This window comes from Carassius auratus, chromosome 5, assembly GCF_003368295.1.
Source record: "Carassius auratus strain Wakin chromosome 5, ASM336829v1, whole genome shotgun sequence".
Lineage (NCBI taxonomy): Eukaryota > Metazoa > Chordata > Actinopteri > Cypriniformes > Cyprinidae > Carassius > Carassius auratus.
In genome coordinates this window covers 16,412,383-16,427,647 of record NC_039247.1, presented here as the reverse complement: position 1 = coordinate 16,427,647, position 15,265 = coordinate 16,412,383, and the positions used below count along the sequence as shown (strand labels likewise).

Here is a 15,265-nt window from a genome sequence, read left to right as displayed (position 1 = left end):
GAGACACAGGAAGAGCCAAAATATACCTTGGAATGCAGAAACGCAAGTCATAGATTGGGGCAAAAAAGACTGTCTTTTGTCTAAATAAAGAGTGGTTTCTGTTGCATTCTCTCACTGAACTCTTTCAAAGGAAGCTGAAAAGAAGGTGAGATGAGCAGGGAGGAAAAGATGACTTCAGATAAGAAGAAAGAAATGAATAAAAAGAGGAGGCTTTGCTTCTCCTTGAGGAATAACCCTATATAAGACAGTATAAGGACACCCACTCAGATCAGCAGTCTCTGGGATTAAAGAGAGTATAAAAAAGTGTGTGTGTGTGTGTGTGCACGTGCGCATGTGTGTGATGTCTGTGGGGAGTGGAAAAAGGCAGTTAGGAGATGTGTATGGTGTAGTTAGACAGAAAAGGCTGACAATAGCTGTGTAACAACCCTGTGTGTCTGTAATGGGGCTCCTGGGGTTTGGCTGATTACTGTGATCCTCAAATCACTGCTGATGAGAGAGAGAGAGAAAGAGAGAGGAAAGATGAGTGGGGAAAAATACTGTTTAAAAAATTTTACATTCTGCAATTTTTTCTGGTCACAAAACGAATGTCCTAGCTGCTGTTTTTACAGCATGTTTACACTACCACATTTTTATCTCTTATGCACACCCAGAGTGCATTATTTGTTCAGAAATACGGTAATATGTGAAATGACAATTTAAAGTAACTTTTTATTTGAAGATATTTCAATATATTTCAAGTCTAATTTTGTAATTTTGTAAAGCTGTATTTTTAGCAGCCATTACTCCAGTCTGCAGTGTCATATACTTCAGAAATCATTCAAATATACTGATTTGGTGCTTTTTAAAAAAAAAACATTCAGTTGCATTCACAAGTCTGTTAGTCTGACCTAACAAAAAAGAGCCCCCTACCATTTTAATAATAATAATAAAGCATTTACATGGCTTTATTTGTTAGACTGACGTAGAACTTTTGCCCCTGGTTTCACAGACAAGGCTTAAAACTAGTCCCCTGATTGATATTGAAATGTGTCAGTGCCCTTATTTGGCTCAAGATGCACTCAAGTAATGTTTTTAAGGCATGTTTATAAAAATGACTTTAAAATCCTAATTGAGCTATGGCCCAGTCCTGGCTTAAGCTTAGCCCTATCTGTGAAACCAGGCATTGAAGTACATTAATTGACTTATTGAAAGTGGATGGGCACCAGAGACAGCCAAGGTCACTATTCACTTCCTATGGAAAACAGCAGGTTTAGATGTTTGCTTGATATCCTCTGTTAGGGACCATCTTAGAAAATCATACATGTTGGGAACAGATAAATGATGAGACCATGTTCATTTCTAGGTGGACGTTCCCTTTAATTACAAATCTTGAAGAGAACGGAGTCAGATCTGGCACAGAGCTCTAGAGATGTTAAAGTCCCTTGAGACATTTACATAGACGCTGAGTGCAAATGCCACCTGATCACTTTCCTCTGCCCTACTCTCCTGTCCTCAAAATGGATTGCATGACTGCCGACCTGTATGTTGTTGTCTAATCCTAACAAGATTGACTCCTCATTATCACCGGCCGGCCTCCCGCGGGATGTCACTCAGCAGGGGAGAATGGCATAGACCGAGAGAGAGATGCAGTGTGAATAGAGTGAAAGAGAGAAAGGGAGTTACTCGCATAATGACTCTGCTCTTCCTCGCTTCTTGATCAGGTCCTGCGGTGATTCATTCTAGTGAGCCCAGCGTGGCTCTTCCTCTTCCTCTGATTCTTCCTGTCTCTTCAGGAGGTGAGCAAATGTGGGCAGCCGATGAAGGCAGCTGACCTGGCCTGAGATTTGGAGGAATGTTATTTAGCTAAGAAATGTCAGGGGCCATTTTGTTTAGTCAACAGTCCACACAAAGGGCGAGAGAATGTGTGTGAAAAACAGAGAAAGGCAGATGAGTGAACGGCATGGCAGCTGAATGCTGTGTGAGGTGTTGGCGCATGGCGTTGAGGATTATATATCCTGCTTTGCACCAAACAAACACCAATACACAAGAGGCTGTACCCCGTCATTAACATGAACAGATGTGTATATGTATCTGTTGAAAATTGTGTTTGCTAGTAAGGATATGTTTTGCTAGTTGCAGACTGCCCACAGAAATCCATGAAGCTCCACAGATTTGCTTTAGAAAGACATATATTCACATTCATTCACAAAGACATGTATCTCTTCCCATTCGCATGTTCATATGTTATTCAGTATTTGATAATGGTTTAGGCTATACATTGTCATTTTTGCACCACTAGTGGCACCAAAAGTAAGTAGAAAAATTAGTGTTTTCCAAAAATAATGTTTTCCTTAACAATGTCAATGTTTCCACTGACTCCCGTACCAAACTCATACCATTGGTTACATTTTCCCAAATATCAGCATCAGACTGGATTCGCAAGCCCTTTCAACCAACAATTATGAGAGTGTTAGAACAAAAGTAAACATTTTAGCATTTATTATTTGATCTTCAATAGCATGTTACGCTGTCCATTTGTCATTAGCCATTTTGGATTTAGCCATTAATGTCAGTGTACTGTGTAAAAGTACATGTTTAATGGTTTGGGGTGAGTAAGATATTTTAATGAGTTTTTTTATGCTCACGAAGGCTGCATTTATTTGATTAAAAATACAGTAATATTTTGAAGTATTACGACAATTTAAAATTACTGCATTTGAATACGTTTAAGATGTAGTTGATTCCTTTGATGTCAAAGCTGAATTTGCAGCAGTGTCACTTGATCCTCCAGAAATCATTCAAACATGCTGATTTGGTGCCCATGAAACATTTCTTCTTATTATTATTAATGTTGAAAGCAAGTGTGCTGCTTAATATTTTTGGGGAACCTGCAATATATTTTTTCAGGATTATAAGATTAATAGAAAGTTCAAAAGAACAGCATTTATTTGAAATAGAAATCCTTTATAGTGTATCTATTATAGTTTTTTTTAATGTAATGCATTCTTGCTAAATTTAATTATTAATTTATTTTGAAAAAAGAGAAAATCTTACTGACCCTAAACTTTTGAACAGCAGTGTATATGTTACGGTTTATTTTTATATTGGTGTGTATAAATGAAAATTCGTAAATATCAGTATTCTTGTGAAAGCTTGTGTGGAAAACCAGCCTTAATTACTTTTAGCTAGATTTTTACAGTGTTTTCTTTTTCTTTATGGTTTAGTTTGAAGTCACTATATAAATGTTAAACTGTGTTTGTTATGGTGTGTTTGGTGGGAAGTCTTGGGTGTTTGTGGAGGCAATGTGAGCTGTGACTGAATCCACTCAGGCTGGATGAAAGAGCTCAGTCACAGTACACAGCCTGTCTATCCTCTCATTAGGGATGAGGGGGCCAGGAACACATAGAAATGCATGTTAATACTGTGTGTGTGTGTGTGTGTGTGTGTGTGTGTGTGTGCGCGCGCTCGTGTTTGCATGTGTGTTTGTGTGTGTGTGTGTGTGTGTATGTGTGTAAACTCCATATCAGTATGAGCAAGGGAAGTGCAGGTGGGTGCACATCAGAAGTCTTTCTCTTCCTCTCGGTTTTCTCTTCTCCCCTGAAGTGATGAAAGCTTGTTTTATACAAAGACCCCCTTTCAGCAGCCAGACAGCAGCTTCACAGAGAGCACTTATCCTCAATTTCTTTTCCCCATCCCTTGCTTCCTTTGTTTTTCTGTCTGTCTCTCACCCGCTCTCCTCTATTCTCAACCCATCGAATCAGAGGTGTCCCAGCAGGTGAGGATCTCACACTCAGGAAGAGCAGCATTGTGCAGAAAATGAGCTTATATTGTGAGCAGAGACCTGCAGACTTCTGAATGTAAAACCAGTTAAATAATATTCCTTTTATGTTCACCTTTAAAAGCATTACTGTGATCCTGAAGAGAAGAACAGGTGTATGTGTAAAGGCAGATTGATAAAAGGGCTCACCAAATAGACGGCTTGTTTTTTAGAGCACAGAACCTGTGAAGCTAAGATGCTTACTGGTTTTAATTTATTATTCACACTCTGAAACTGTAAGAGAATCAAGCACAGACACATCACAGTGATGTTGTTAAATATAACAGACGTACTTAACAGTCATTGGTGTTGTCTGGCTGTGCGTATGTGTGAATGGTCCCAGCTATAGCAGATCACACTCTGGCATCTAGAAGTATGTTACATCTGGTACATCTGGTAGTGATGGAGAGCAAGTGAGAAAGTGAACTTTCACCTACAGCTGTTTGTTATGTGACTTAACACCAAACACAAATGTCAAATAAGGTTTTGCATGAATTTCCCCTAAGAATCAGATTGAATCAGATAGCAATTAATATCTGTAATCTGTAAAGACTATGTGTTCTATATTGTGGAGCAAAAGATATTGCTATTAATGCCACATTTATATTAAAACTTACTGTTCATTATTTTAGAAAGTGAGGTTGTCACTTGTATATTTGTGCACTAAATATTATTACTTGAAGAAAGAATAAAGAGACAACAAATATATTATTACTTTTTTCATGTTTTCATGTCATCAAAATAGTGAAATGATACAAAGTAATACACATTTTTATATATCTATATATATATATATATATATATATATATATATATATATATATATATATATATATATATATCAGTGACATTTACGGTAAAATATCAGCAGCTGTGGTTTTCAGAAGTTCAACTTAATTTCTAAGTAAAAACAAAACATATTCCTTGTAATGGATGTAATGTTAATAAACCAGCATATTGAAGTCTGTTCTAATATCTGTTTTGAACCATTGTAATACCGATAACCACCAAAATCAGGTGGTGATGAGAAAGTCCTCATCACATAAAGTTCTTTCACAAACTGAGAAAGGAAATACTAATACATCTATATATACAGAAGGTGCACAGTGTCATTCACACAAACACTGAACAACATCATAGTAACACGCATTATACTGAAATGAAAATAGACATTAATTTAACAACATTAGATTTAAAGGTACAGGCTGTAGGACCTGCCACTAGAGGGTGCACTACCAAAACAATAACAATCACGTGGTTTGATGACGCTAAGAAGGAGCTTGGAATGATGGGATTTGTTGTCTTTTACCCAACAGCTGATGGCCATCAATCAGACGGAAAGATGAGTTCACAAGATCAACGATTTGCACGAGTAGATTACATACAAAGTCAATGCAAAGATGCGATCAGACTATGGATCAGACACGTCCTCGCGTGGGTCTAGAGACGCGATGCCCCGCGTTTGCCGTGTATGCCCCATAATACTAAAACACAAGTGAGATCGGATTTTCTTTCTAGTTGAAGTTTGTAGTGAAGCTTCTTTCGCATTTGTCTGTGATACTGTTGTCATGTGGTTTCTACATCAGTAAAGGTGGTAACAAAGGGTAACCAAGGTCTTTGACAGGTGACTGCACTGCCCCGTGTCACTGTATAGAATGGTAATTTTCTCATAATTAAAAGTAGTTAAAAACATTAGAGATATTGTTAGTGACAAAATATATAACACTAGCCTAGTGGTTTTTGGATATTTTACTGCAAATATCTTACAAATTGTACCTTTAAGATAAAACCCTAATGTACACAACTGATAAGAAAAAAACAACAACTAAGAAACAGTTATTTTAATAAAAATAAAAACATCAAATATGAAGCGTCACACAGGGAATTCTGGGAGTGTCAATTTACCTTTTTTCACTGTAAATTATATAATGACTTTCTTTTTCACTTCCAAAAACCACACTTTTAACAGTATTTTACTGTAAAATTACATTAAAAGAATTACAGTTATTCACCGTATATCGTGTGGAAAATTACTGACAACAAATTAAAAGGTTTTTACTGTAGTATTTTTACAGTCAGTATGATTTTCAGTCTCTCATGCTTACCAAGGCTGCATTTCTTTGATCAAAATTATTTAAAAACATTTCCATTGTATTACTGTTTGTAATTTAAAATTTTAAGTTACCTTTTTCTATATCATTATATATAGGATATTATTACACTTTATTTCTGTGATGGCAAAGCTGAATTTTCAGCAGCAATTACTTGAGTCTTTAATCTTTTGAGGTCATTTTAATATGCTGATTTGGTGCTCAAGTAACATTTATTGTTATCAATGTTGAAAACGGTTGTGATGCGTAATAATTTTGGAATATTTGGAATCCCTGATAAATTTTTAAGGATTCTTTGAATATAGATATTAAAAGAGCAATTTATTTGAAATCGAAAACTTTTGTAACATTATACATTTCTTTGATGTCTTCTTTGATTCTTGCACTTGCCCTGCTTTGTGTACAAAATGTGAATATTTGTCCATATTCCATAAGTCCATTTTCAAGGCATAATTAGTTTTTTCCCTTTTTTGCTCCATATAGGGGACACTCCACAAAGGATGAGATCCGCTCAATATCCAACCCCTGCGGAATTGGATGCTTATGCTAAAAAGGTTGCCAACAATCCACTCAGCATCAAGATCTTCCCCAACAGCGTCAAAGTCCCTCAGTGGAACCACGTTCGCCGCACAGTCAACGGACTTGACACCGCTGGCCCTCGATATAGTCCCTACCCATCCTCTCAGGCCACTGCCAAAACTGGTCTCCTTGCCATCGTTAAAGTACCCCTAGTCAAGGGTGTCATCAAAGACTTCAACGGCACACGGGCACGTCTGCACCCGGAGGTGATTATGAATGCTGCCGGCACCCCTTATGCAGCCACCTCGGCCAGCACTTTAAACCTGCACCACCCATCACAGGGACCTCAGAGAGTATCCCAGAATCCGCAGGGGCTTCCTCCACACCCTCAGAATATCCAAACTTTGCAACAGCCTGGGCCTCCACACCAAGGACTCGGACACCGCCCTTCCTCCTCAATGCCACAGCAGCCCCAGGGCCTTCCAAGGCCCCAGACTCTGTCCCACACGCCTTCTTTAGTCCACCCTGGTGCCCACCAACCTTCAGCAATCCTGCTTCCTCAGCAGCACCTACAGAACCCCCCTTCAAGCCTGCAGGTGGGTCCTCGAAAGTTACCGGTTGCAGATGCCCCTCCTAACGTGACTGTTTCTACCTCAACCATTCCATTGTCCATGGCCGGAGGGCTCCACCAGGGACGTAAGGCAGACTTAAACAGCATAGTTCACCAGATAAGCCAGTTCTGCCAGGCTAGGGCTCAGGGAGCCAGTGCCACGTCAATGTGTGAAGGGCAGATTGCCAACCCCAGTCCCATTAGCCGAAATCTACTCATCAACGCCAGTTCTCGAGTCTCAGTGCATGCGGGAAACCCTAATGCACTTGCTCCCGGCCTCATGCATCCATCGTTTGCTATTGGACCTCCTGATAAAGTGACTGCTTCTGCGCCAGTGAGTGCGATGCCTCCTCATAACATGGTCACAATGAACCATGTGTATCATAGTGATATAAAACAACAGCACCTTCAGCATCAAAGCCATCAACCACAGCGAAATCCCCAACAGCCGCAGATGAGGTCCTGGACTCAGCATCAGCTCGCTCACCTACAGCACATCTCGGAAGGGGGCAGGCACCCCTGCAAACCGCCGAATCGTGACCCTGGCCTCCCTTGCAAGGGCATTACCTATACCCCAGAAATGGGCATAGGGCAGCCTTATGTCATTAAACCCTCCAGCCCCTCGCCGCCACTTGCTAACAACACCATCAATGCAATGCCCCCAGGTGCGGTGACACATTACACCAATGGGCAGTACTACCACCAGCCGACGATGTGGGGTAGTATCCTTCCCACACCGAACAGCGACAGTTCCGGCTCACAAGACCTCCCGGTGCCCTTCCATGGCACTGGCACAGGCAATACCAACCCCACCCCAGCGATGGACTGTGCCCCCGCGGGAGGAGCGGCCCATTACCAATTAGTAGGGGGTGCCTTAATAGGGCAGACTAATCTGATGCAAACGGCAGATTACATGGGAGGGGACTTCCAGACGCCCTGCTTCCGAGATCAGAATCTCATCCTAATGGGGAAAATGCACAGGCCACCCCCTATGGGCCGGGTAGTGGTCCCCCCCTCCGAGACGCAAGGCCAGCATCCAGGGTACAGATAAGCTTCAGCCTACAAGCCTCAGACACAGTCTCTCCTCAGTGAAGTCAGCCACACACGCTTGTCCTCGACACCTCCTGTTAGTCTTAATGAAATTACATTACGAGAGGAACTGAAAGAGCTCTTAATCTCAAGGATGATTGTTGATGAAAACAGAAAAAACAACAATACAAACACGTCCAATGAAGAGCAGAGTTTTGTGTAAATCTTGCAAGTGATCAATTTTTTTTCTTTTTACGAGTGTTTTTTACAAGGCACTAGAGGGAATTTTGTTTTGTTTTGTTTTTTCATCCAATTCTGTCTTGTCTGTCTCTAGGTGCCCCGGATTTCAAGTGCTCCTGGTTGATTTATGAATGTCTTTCTTGTGTTAGTGCTTACTTTATTAAAGGTGTCTTGTGAAATAGATCACTTTTGAACTAAGGGGCACCAGACCTTCTGTTCATTGGAGAACCATCATGCTTTCATTTGAGAGATCTTTGTTTTGAGCCCGTCTTATAACATCAAAAAGGCTGACAGACTCAAAGCACTTCCTTCTTCAGCTTGACACATTTTTCATCCTTTCTTTTTCTTTCTTCAGTGTCTGAGCTATGTGGGAATATGCCAGTCACTGGTCCCTTCAGACTGTTCCTAAGTGAAAGCTCTTGTCATGTGTTCCTGTAACACAGGGTACCTGTTTTTCTAAATGTTTAGAAATCAGATGGATTTGTTATAGGCTTTATGGATTTATGTGTGACATTTGAACTGCTTTAGGCTTGTGAAAGGTTGAAACATCAATTTGTTTTGCTAGACGCTTTGTGAGCAGCAGGAAACTTAAATGACAGGAACCGCATACATATATAAAACCTCTTTTACAGTCTTTCAGTGATGCAACAAATCAGGTGTCATTTTGCATTCTGAGTCATTAATGTGAGTGAGGTTTTTATAATGATTGTGAAGGATTCTGTCTTTTCTCTTTAATGCTGTTAAGGCCAAAGCAGAAGAGCTACAGATGTTTCCATGTTAAAGCTGTGCTATTTTTGTTTCACCTGATCATTATACTCCCTTTATTTCTTAACATATGAGAAACTACTACTTGAATTGTATAGATGAGTTGTGCAGGTTCAGGTGGGTCATATGTGGTATAGCTGTAAGTGGGTTTGCAGGATTAAACATACTACTGAAGGTGGTGTCTATAGGCTTGTTGCTAGTATTATGATGTAGAAACTATGTACCAAATCAAGGGTTTATGATCCTGCGTTTTTCTATAATAATGTAAAGTAGGAATTGCTACTGACTCTCTTGTGAAGTGTGCTTGAATTGACCAAATTGATCACTTGCAAGATCATTTGTGGTTAAATTGAAGACTTTTTAAAAGCAAAAAAAAAAAAAAGTCAAAAAGGTAAAACAGCAGGTGAATTGATTATTTTATTGTACACTGGCTTATCTACTGTACTGCTGTAACTTTAAAGAAGTGTAATAACTGTGTATGAATCTGGCTGCATATGGATATGGGTTCACAGATTTATTTGGTGTGCATGTGATGAGCGCAGGTGTGTGTGCTGGTGGGTCGGTTTGTCTTGACTCACGGTTGGTTTGCCTCCCCTCAACAGCCCTCATGAAGCCTTAAGTATTTGGTCCTTGGACTTTCCTTCGACAAACAAGCATGATTATAATAAAGGTATAATGAATTCTGATTTTGAAAAAAATAGTCTATAAAGGAACAGCATTTTTCCTTGTTTATTTTTATTAACTTGAGCTTTTGTTGAATAGAAAAGTAGTTCTTTAGAATTACTTGATAATGTAAACAAAGAAATAAAGAATATTTTATCGTCATTGTTTTATAGCTGTGTGTAGCTCTGGGCTGTAACTAAATATTTTCATTCCATGTTTCAAAGCGTCAGTTTTGCAATTTGTGCTACTTATAATTCTGAACTAGATTTTTTTTCCCCTCATTATTTAATTTTTTTTTTTTTTTTTTTTTTTTTTGCAATTGCTGTTAAATGGAGGAAGCTTCTAGAAGTCTTTCTCGTATCTGTAACTCTATGGCTGTCAACTGAATGCGTGGGAAGAATCTGAAGAGTGTGAGTTGTGCTACTTTTTTTTGTTTTGTAATATTGTAATAAAATAAAGTTCTAATTTATGCTTTCATGTATGACTCCATTTCAGTTGATTGCTCAAAACCTGCTAAAACTTCAACTTTGAAGTGGTCCACCTGTATATACCCTTGTATAGGCTTCAAGGACATTTTTGACAGTGATCTTGTTTTAAGAATCTGTTTCCTCAAGCAGTGTCTGCTCATCCGGATTTTAAATAAAATGCTTTGACTGCTGGCAGCAATATTGCAGGAAATACCAGACCATCCCAAACTAAAAACATCAAAGAGTCAGATATAGATGAGTGGGAAAAATATTTAATGGTCACAAAATCAGTTTGGTGATGAAAGAAGGTATCTTATTGGTGTTTCTAGTAGTGGTTATTGAGCAAAACCATTTACTATTAGATGTTCAAATTGAGGTAAAGAAAACTAACTTAACCTTTGCTGCTGACACATCTAAATCACTGAACAGATTCTGAGGGATTGTCATCACAAATAGTTTACTGTAAGTCAGTTCTGGTAACAAGGTTTGCTGATTATTTCACACGGCAGCATATCTGACTCTGGCCATGGATTTAAACATCCAGAATACACCATTCTGCTTTACACTTTTGCATAGTCCATTGAATTTAATTCAGAATGTATTTATCACTTCACAATATAAATCCTTAACTTTACAAAGCTTATACTTACGAGTTACTATGTTGAGTAAAACAGCATTCAGTAGTTTCTGAGAATGCAGTGTTTGTGCGCAGTTGAATAATTGTTAAAATGCCACGATGAGATAAAGACATGATTCCTAGAGAATATCTTCTCATTCAAAAGAAACCGAGTTCTTATTCAGGACTAGAAAGTCAACATTTAGAGGGAAAACAGCTCCCACTCAGAGTGAGGCCCTGGCTGTCTCAGTTACGCATGATTGCAGCTGGTTTTATTCAATGGCTCTATTTATCAAAGGGATACAGCGCCGGAAGTGACGCAGACCAGGCAGTTCGCTGCATTTAAGACTTCTGGTGCGGATGTAAATTTTTGTCTTTTGAGATCTGGGATCAAAGCATTTCAGCTCTGCAGTGAAGTAATAGCCGGGGAATATTACCCATCCATCACTGAACCTTACTGAATGGTGCGCTACTGGCCGGTAAAACAGGTAAAGAATTACATATTGGACCCATTCAATTGTAGTAGCAATACCGGTATCGTTTCTGGACCTCATTTGCATGCTCGTCAGATGTAGGTCTTTCTTGTGAGACATCAGTCACAAGTAGCACCACGCCTAACCACAAGAGGGCGATATACACAAACCTTTTTTTTATTGAACAGAACAAACATACAGAGCACAAGACAGTCAGTGTAATATAAAGTGGGAAATTAATTAGTAACAGGGAATCTAAAAAATAATGTCATAATATTTTAAACATGTTAATGACTTTTTGTTTTTTAACAGTTTCAAAGAAGATACTAAACAAATTCATCAAAAAATACCTTAAATATTGGGGATGAGTTTAAGCATTTTTGTTTCATGTATATAAAATTTTGCCAGCAATATGAATAAATTAACAACGTCAAGACCTTTGTTAACATTATTTTCATAGTACAGTCAGTAATATCCTTTAAAGGAAAACAGTATTTATCCTTTACTAGATTAAAAATTATATCTGCCGATTCCTTTCCAAAACTTTTAGGTAATTTTACAATTAAAAAATGTGTTAACACCTCTTTCTCATTTTTATAAAAAGAACATAAATCATCAATATCAGAGTATCTTGAAATTATTGATTTAACAGGATAGATGGTATCCAAAATTTGAAAATATATTTCTTTAATTTTGTTATTGATACAATATTTAAAAGGGAGCAACCAAGCAGTCTTCCAATTAATATTATCAATAACAGAGTTCCAAAAAAAAATTCCTATACTGGAAAACAGTATAAATATGTGTTATTGAATTTTTTAACAATCAGTTCAAGACCGTTTTAAAATTAATTTTGGTTTTGTCATTAGTTGTAGTGAATATGACTTTTAACCAGATGAACATGATTAGGAGGAATACCTTTAATGACCAAATTAGATTCCTTAAAAAGCACAGGGAAATTGTGCATTCACATGAATTGTTCGAAAGTTAAAATATTCCCATAATTATCAAACATATTCATAAGATAATTAATATCCCTATAATAAATAAATAATAATATTTAAATATTTATTAAAAATAAAGATCTATTGGCAATCATTATATTGATATTATTCCAAATGAAGGTAGTGTGAGGAGAGAAATTATGTGAGTATCAATTTTTCCAGGCTAAAAGCAGTTGCTGGTGGAATTTTGACAATTTAAGAGGGAGTTTAGAAATATTAAAGTCACAAGTTGACAGAAACATTTTTTAAAGACTTTAAAAGTTCTATTAACAACTTCAAAATAAAGTATTTCCCATTCAGCTGTCTTATTAGTAAGAACCATTTTCTTTAGTCTTTGGGATTTGTTTTTCCAAATAAAATAATTAGATTAAAATAACAGATTATTGATATCTTTAGAATAAGAGTCTTTAACATATAAAGATAGGGAGGGATAGACAAATCGAGATAAGCCTTCTGCTTTACATAATAGGACACGATTGTAAACAGAGAGATTGCGTTGTAACCAACAGTTTAATAACACTTTGGTCTTTTGCCCCTGAAATCAGTCCAAGCATCTCAGACGTCACGCCCACGGACATTTGGCTAAACATCTGATGCATATGGAACACAAAAGTGTAAACACTTCAGGAGTGTCGAAGTCGTCATCGGATTGGTTGAATTCTACAGGATTCCCGCGAGACGTGTGTGTCGAGTTCTTTAACGAACTGCATGGAAATAAAGATACCGTGGCGCCAAGCCCCCTCACAGAAGAAGTAAGCCGCCGTGTTTACAACTCTGACAACAAACTATATCAGTATCAACTAAACGCTTGATTTCAAAAGTATGTGAAATATTTAAAGTTTGCGGCAGAGAATCTTTAAAATACGTCCGATAATTTTACACACTTATTGTGGCGACATTTCCACGCGAAACGTGGAAACGGTCAAACAGCCTCATGGGCGGGCCTTGGCCAATAAAAGCTGTCATGATTCCCAGAGGCAGTCTGGCTACACAAGACCGGTCCAAGATGATCTTTCATTAGTTACATTGTTATGCATTAAAAGTAAACTGAATATGCAAATATATCACATGATTCCAATACCTCATTATCATCGAGAACAGCTTATAAATGTCCTGAAGGAAAAGATGTCTACAGCCAACATTCAAGCTTTGTACAGTTATGCAAACAGAAGGTGTCTGGGGTCATTCTCATTATGCAATGCATTTTGACGACATTGTTATATGTCTCAACTCTTTTTTGTTTGTATCCTGGTATATAGAAAAGTTTAAGAGACATTAAATGTTGAGTTTTTAGTGTTTTAAAATGTAAAAATTAACAATAATAATAAGAGGTAGCCTCCTTGTGGCATTTTTGTGTTTTGGGTGTTTGTGTTAATGTAATGAATAAAAGATTAAACACAATTTATAATATCCATATTTTAAATATGGAAATCATATTAGTTTTGCGTTATAACAATTGAGTGAATATCGAGGTGAATGTAACGTACTGTTATTTATTTTAATTATTTAGTGTTGACCCGTTGACATTTCCAGTTGAGCGAATGCATGTTTTGACTTCCGCTGCTCTCCTGCTGTCCTTCTGTTTGCCGTGACTAATTTTGGACTTTTCAAGCGTGCAGTTTTAATTTTTGGACTTTAACTCCCTTGAGCTCATCCTGCAGAATTTTTAACTTTGATTTGATTAAATACAGCGCTGTTTATGAACTGTCTTTGCCCATCCAAATCCATCTTTCATTGGATTAACATTAAAGGGACACTAAGTAGGAATTACTCCCATCTAGTGGTGAAATTGTATTTTGCATTCAAACTAATTTTGCTCTCCAGCGCGTCGCTTTTTCAAAAGCGTGTTGCATCTACGGTAGGCGATATGTACCAAAAAGCTTTGACGGGATGTCTTCTAATAGCACTTCGTCGAGTTTTCCTTCAGGTGAACAGGTGTGTTATTTCAAACAAACTGCAACATGACCATAAACAAACGAATGTTACAGTATGAATTACTGACTGTGGAAAACATGAAATATTGCAATTAGTAGTTATGTCTTCTTTATTCGTTATATTTTCTGAATAATGTGCATTGTTAGATATAAAAAAAATATTGTAATATAGATTGTAACACTGACTTACCTGTCGAGAAGAAAACTGGCCACTTCAGCGTCTCTTTTGAAATCTTTATCCAGCATTAGCTCTTTCCACCTAGAAAAAGCTTCCCCGACATTAACTCTTGTTTTATGTAATCTACGGTCACGTTTCCTTTTACGTTCTATTTTTGACTGTTTTGGCGACGATGTTTTCTTCTCCTGTGGCGCGGCATATGTATGGTCCATAATAAGAATGCAATCCAGACTTTTAAACTTGCCGGTGCAGTTTCAAGCGCCTCTCACTGCTCTGCACCTGCGTTTCTGGCTCTGACCGAAAACGCGCTGTGGAAACGCGTTGGCTTAGTACTTTTTGTCCCTCTCTGCTATTATAGTTTTGCAAGATGGCGGAACTACATGGAAGCCTCCTTCGACCTACCTGTCCCATGTATATAAAGATAATAAATTATTCATTTACAAGGATTAGTTTAAACATTGGCATAGGTATTTGTACACCATTGAGGGCATATTTATGAATAAAAATATTGATTTTAGATAATAAAATACCTAAAAAGTTACTTATTGTCCCTTTAAAGACTGACAGCAGAGCTAGTAAATTAGGCGCGGTCACTTTAAGAGACCGAACACGGTGCGCAAGTAACCAGCCACTCAGTTCAGCTTTCCGGCATCGCGGAATAAATTGACTTGACTTTTAGTGGACACACAATTACCAACTATTCTTAGTTTTCCGATCAAAATCTCATCAATATGATTCTGAGACTAATTTTTGTTTTTGTGATATTGGTTTATGTCAGAAACATCTTGTTTGCTAAAGCTAAAAACATCAGTAGCCTATGATCAACATTTCAAAAGATGATTCAAATAGTTCAAATCCTC

At 37.8% G+C, this 15,265-nt stretch overlaps 1 protein-coding gene across 3 annotated transcripts in view; it reads left to right on the top strand.

Annotated features, from left to right (window-relative positions):
• Positions 1 to 10,210, top strand: part of fam222ba (family with sequence similarity 222 member Ba) — a 58,902-nt gene extending 48,692 nt beyond the window's left edge. For all 3 annotated transcript variants that reach the window (XM_026250793.1, XM_026250794.1, XM_026250786.1), the window contains exon 3: positions 6,391 to 10,210. In XM_026250793.1, coding sequence (XP_026106578.1) covers positions 6,391 to 8,087 — 1,697 coding nt within the window. In that variant the 3' untranslated portion in view covers positions 8,088 to 10,210. The remainder of the gene's footprint in view (positions 1 to 6,390) is intronic.
• Positions 10,211 to 15,265: the final 5,055 nt, after the last annotated feature.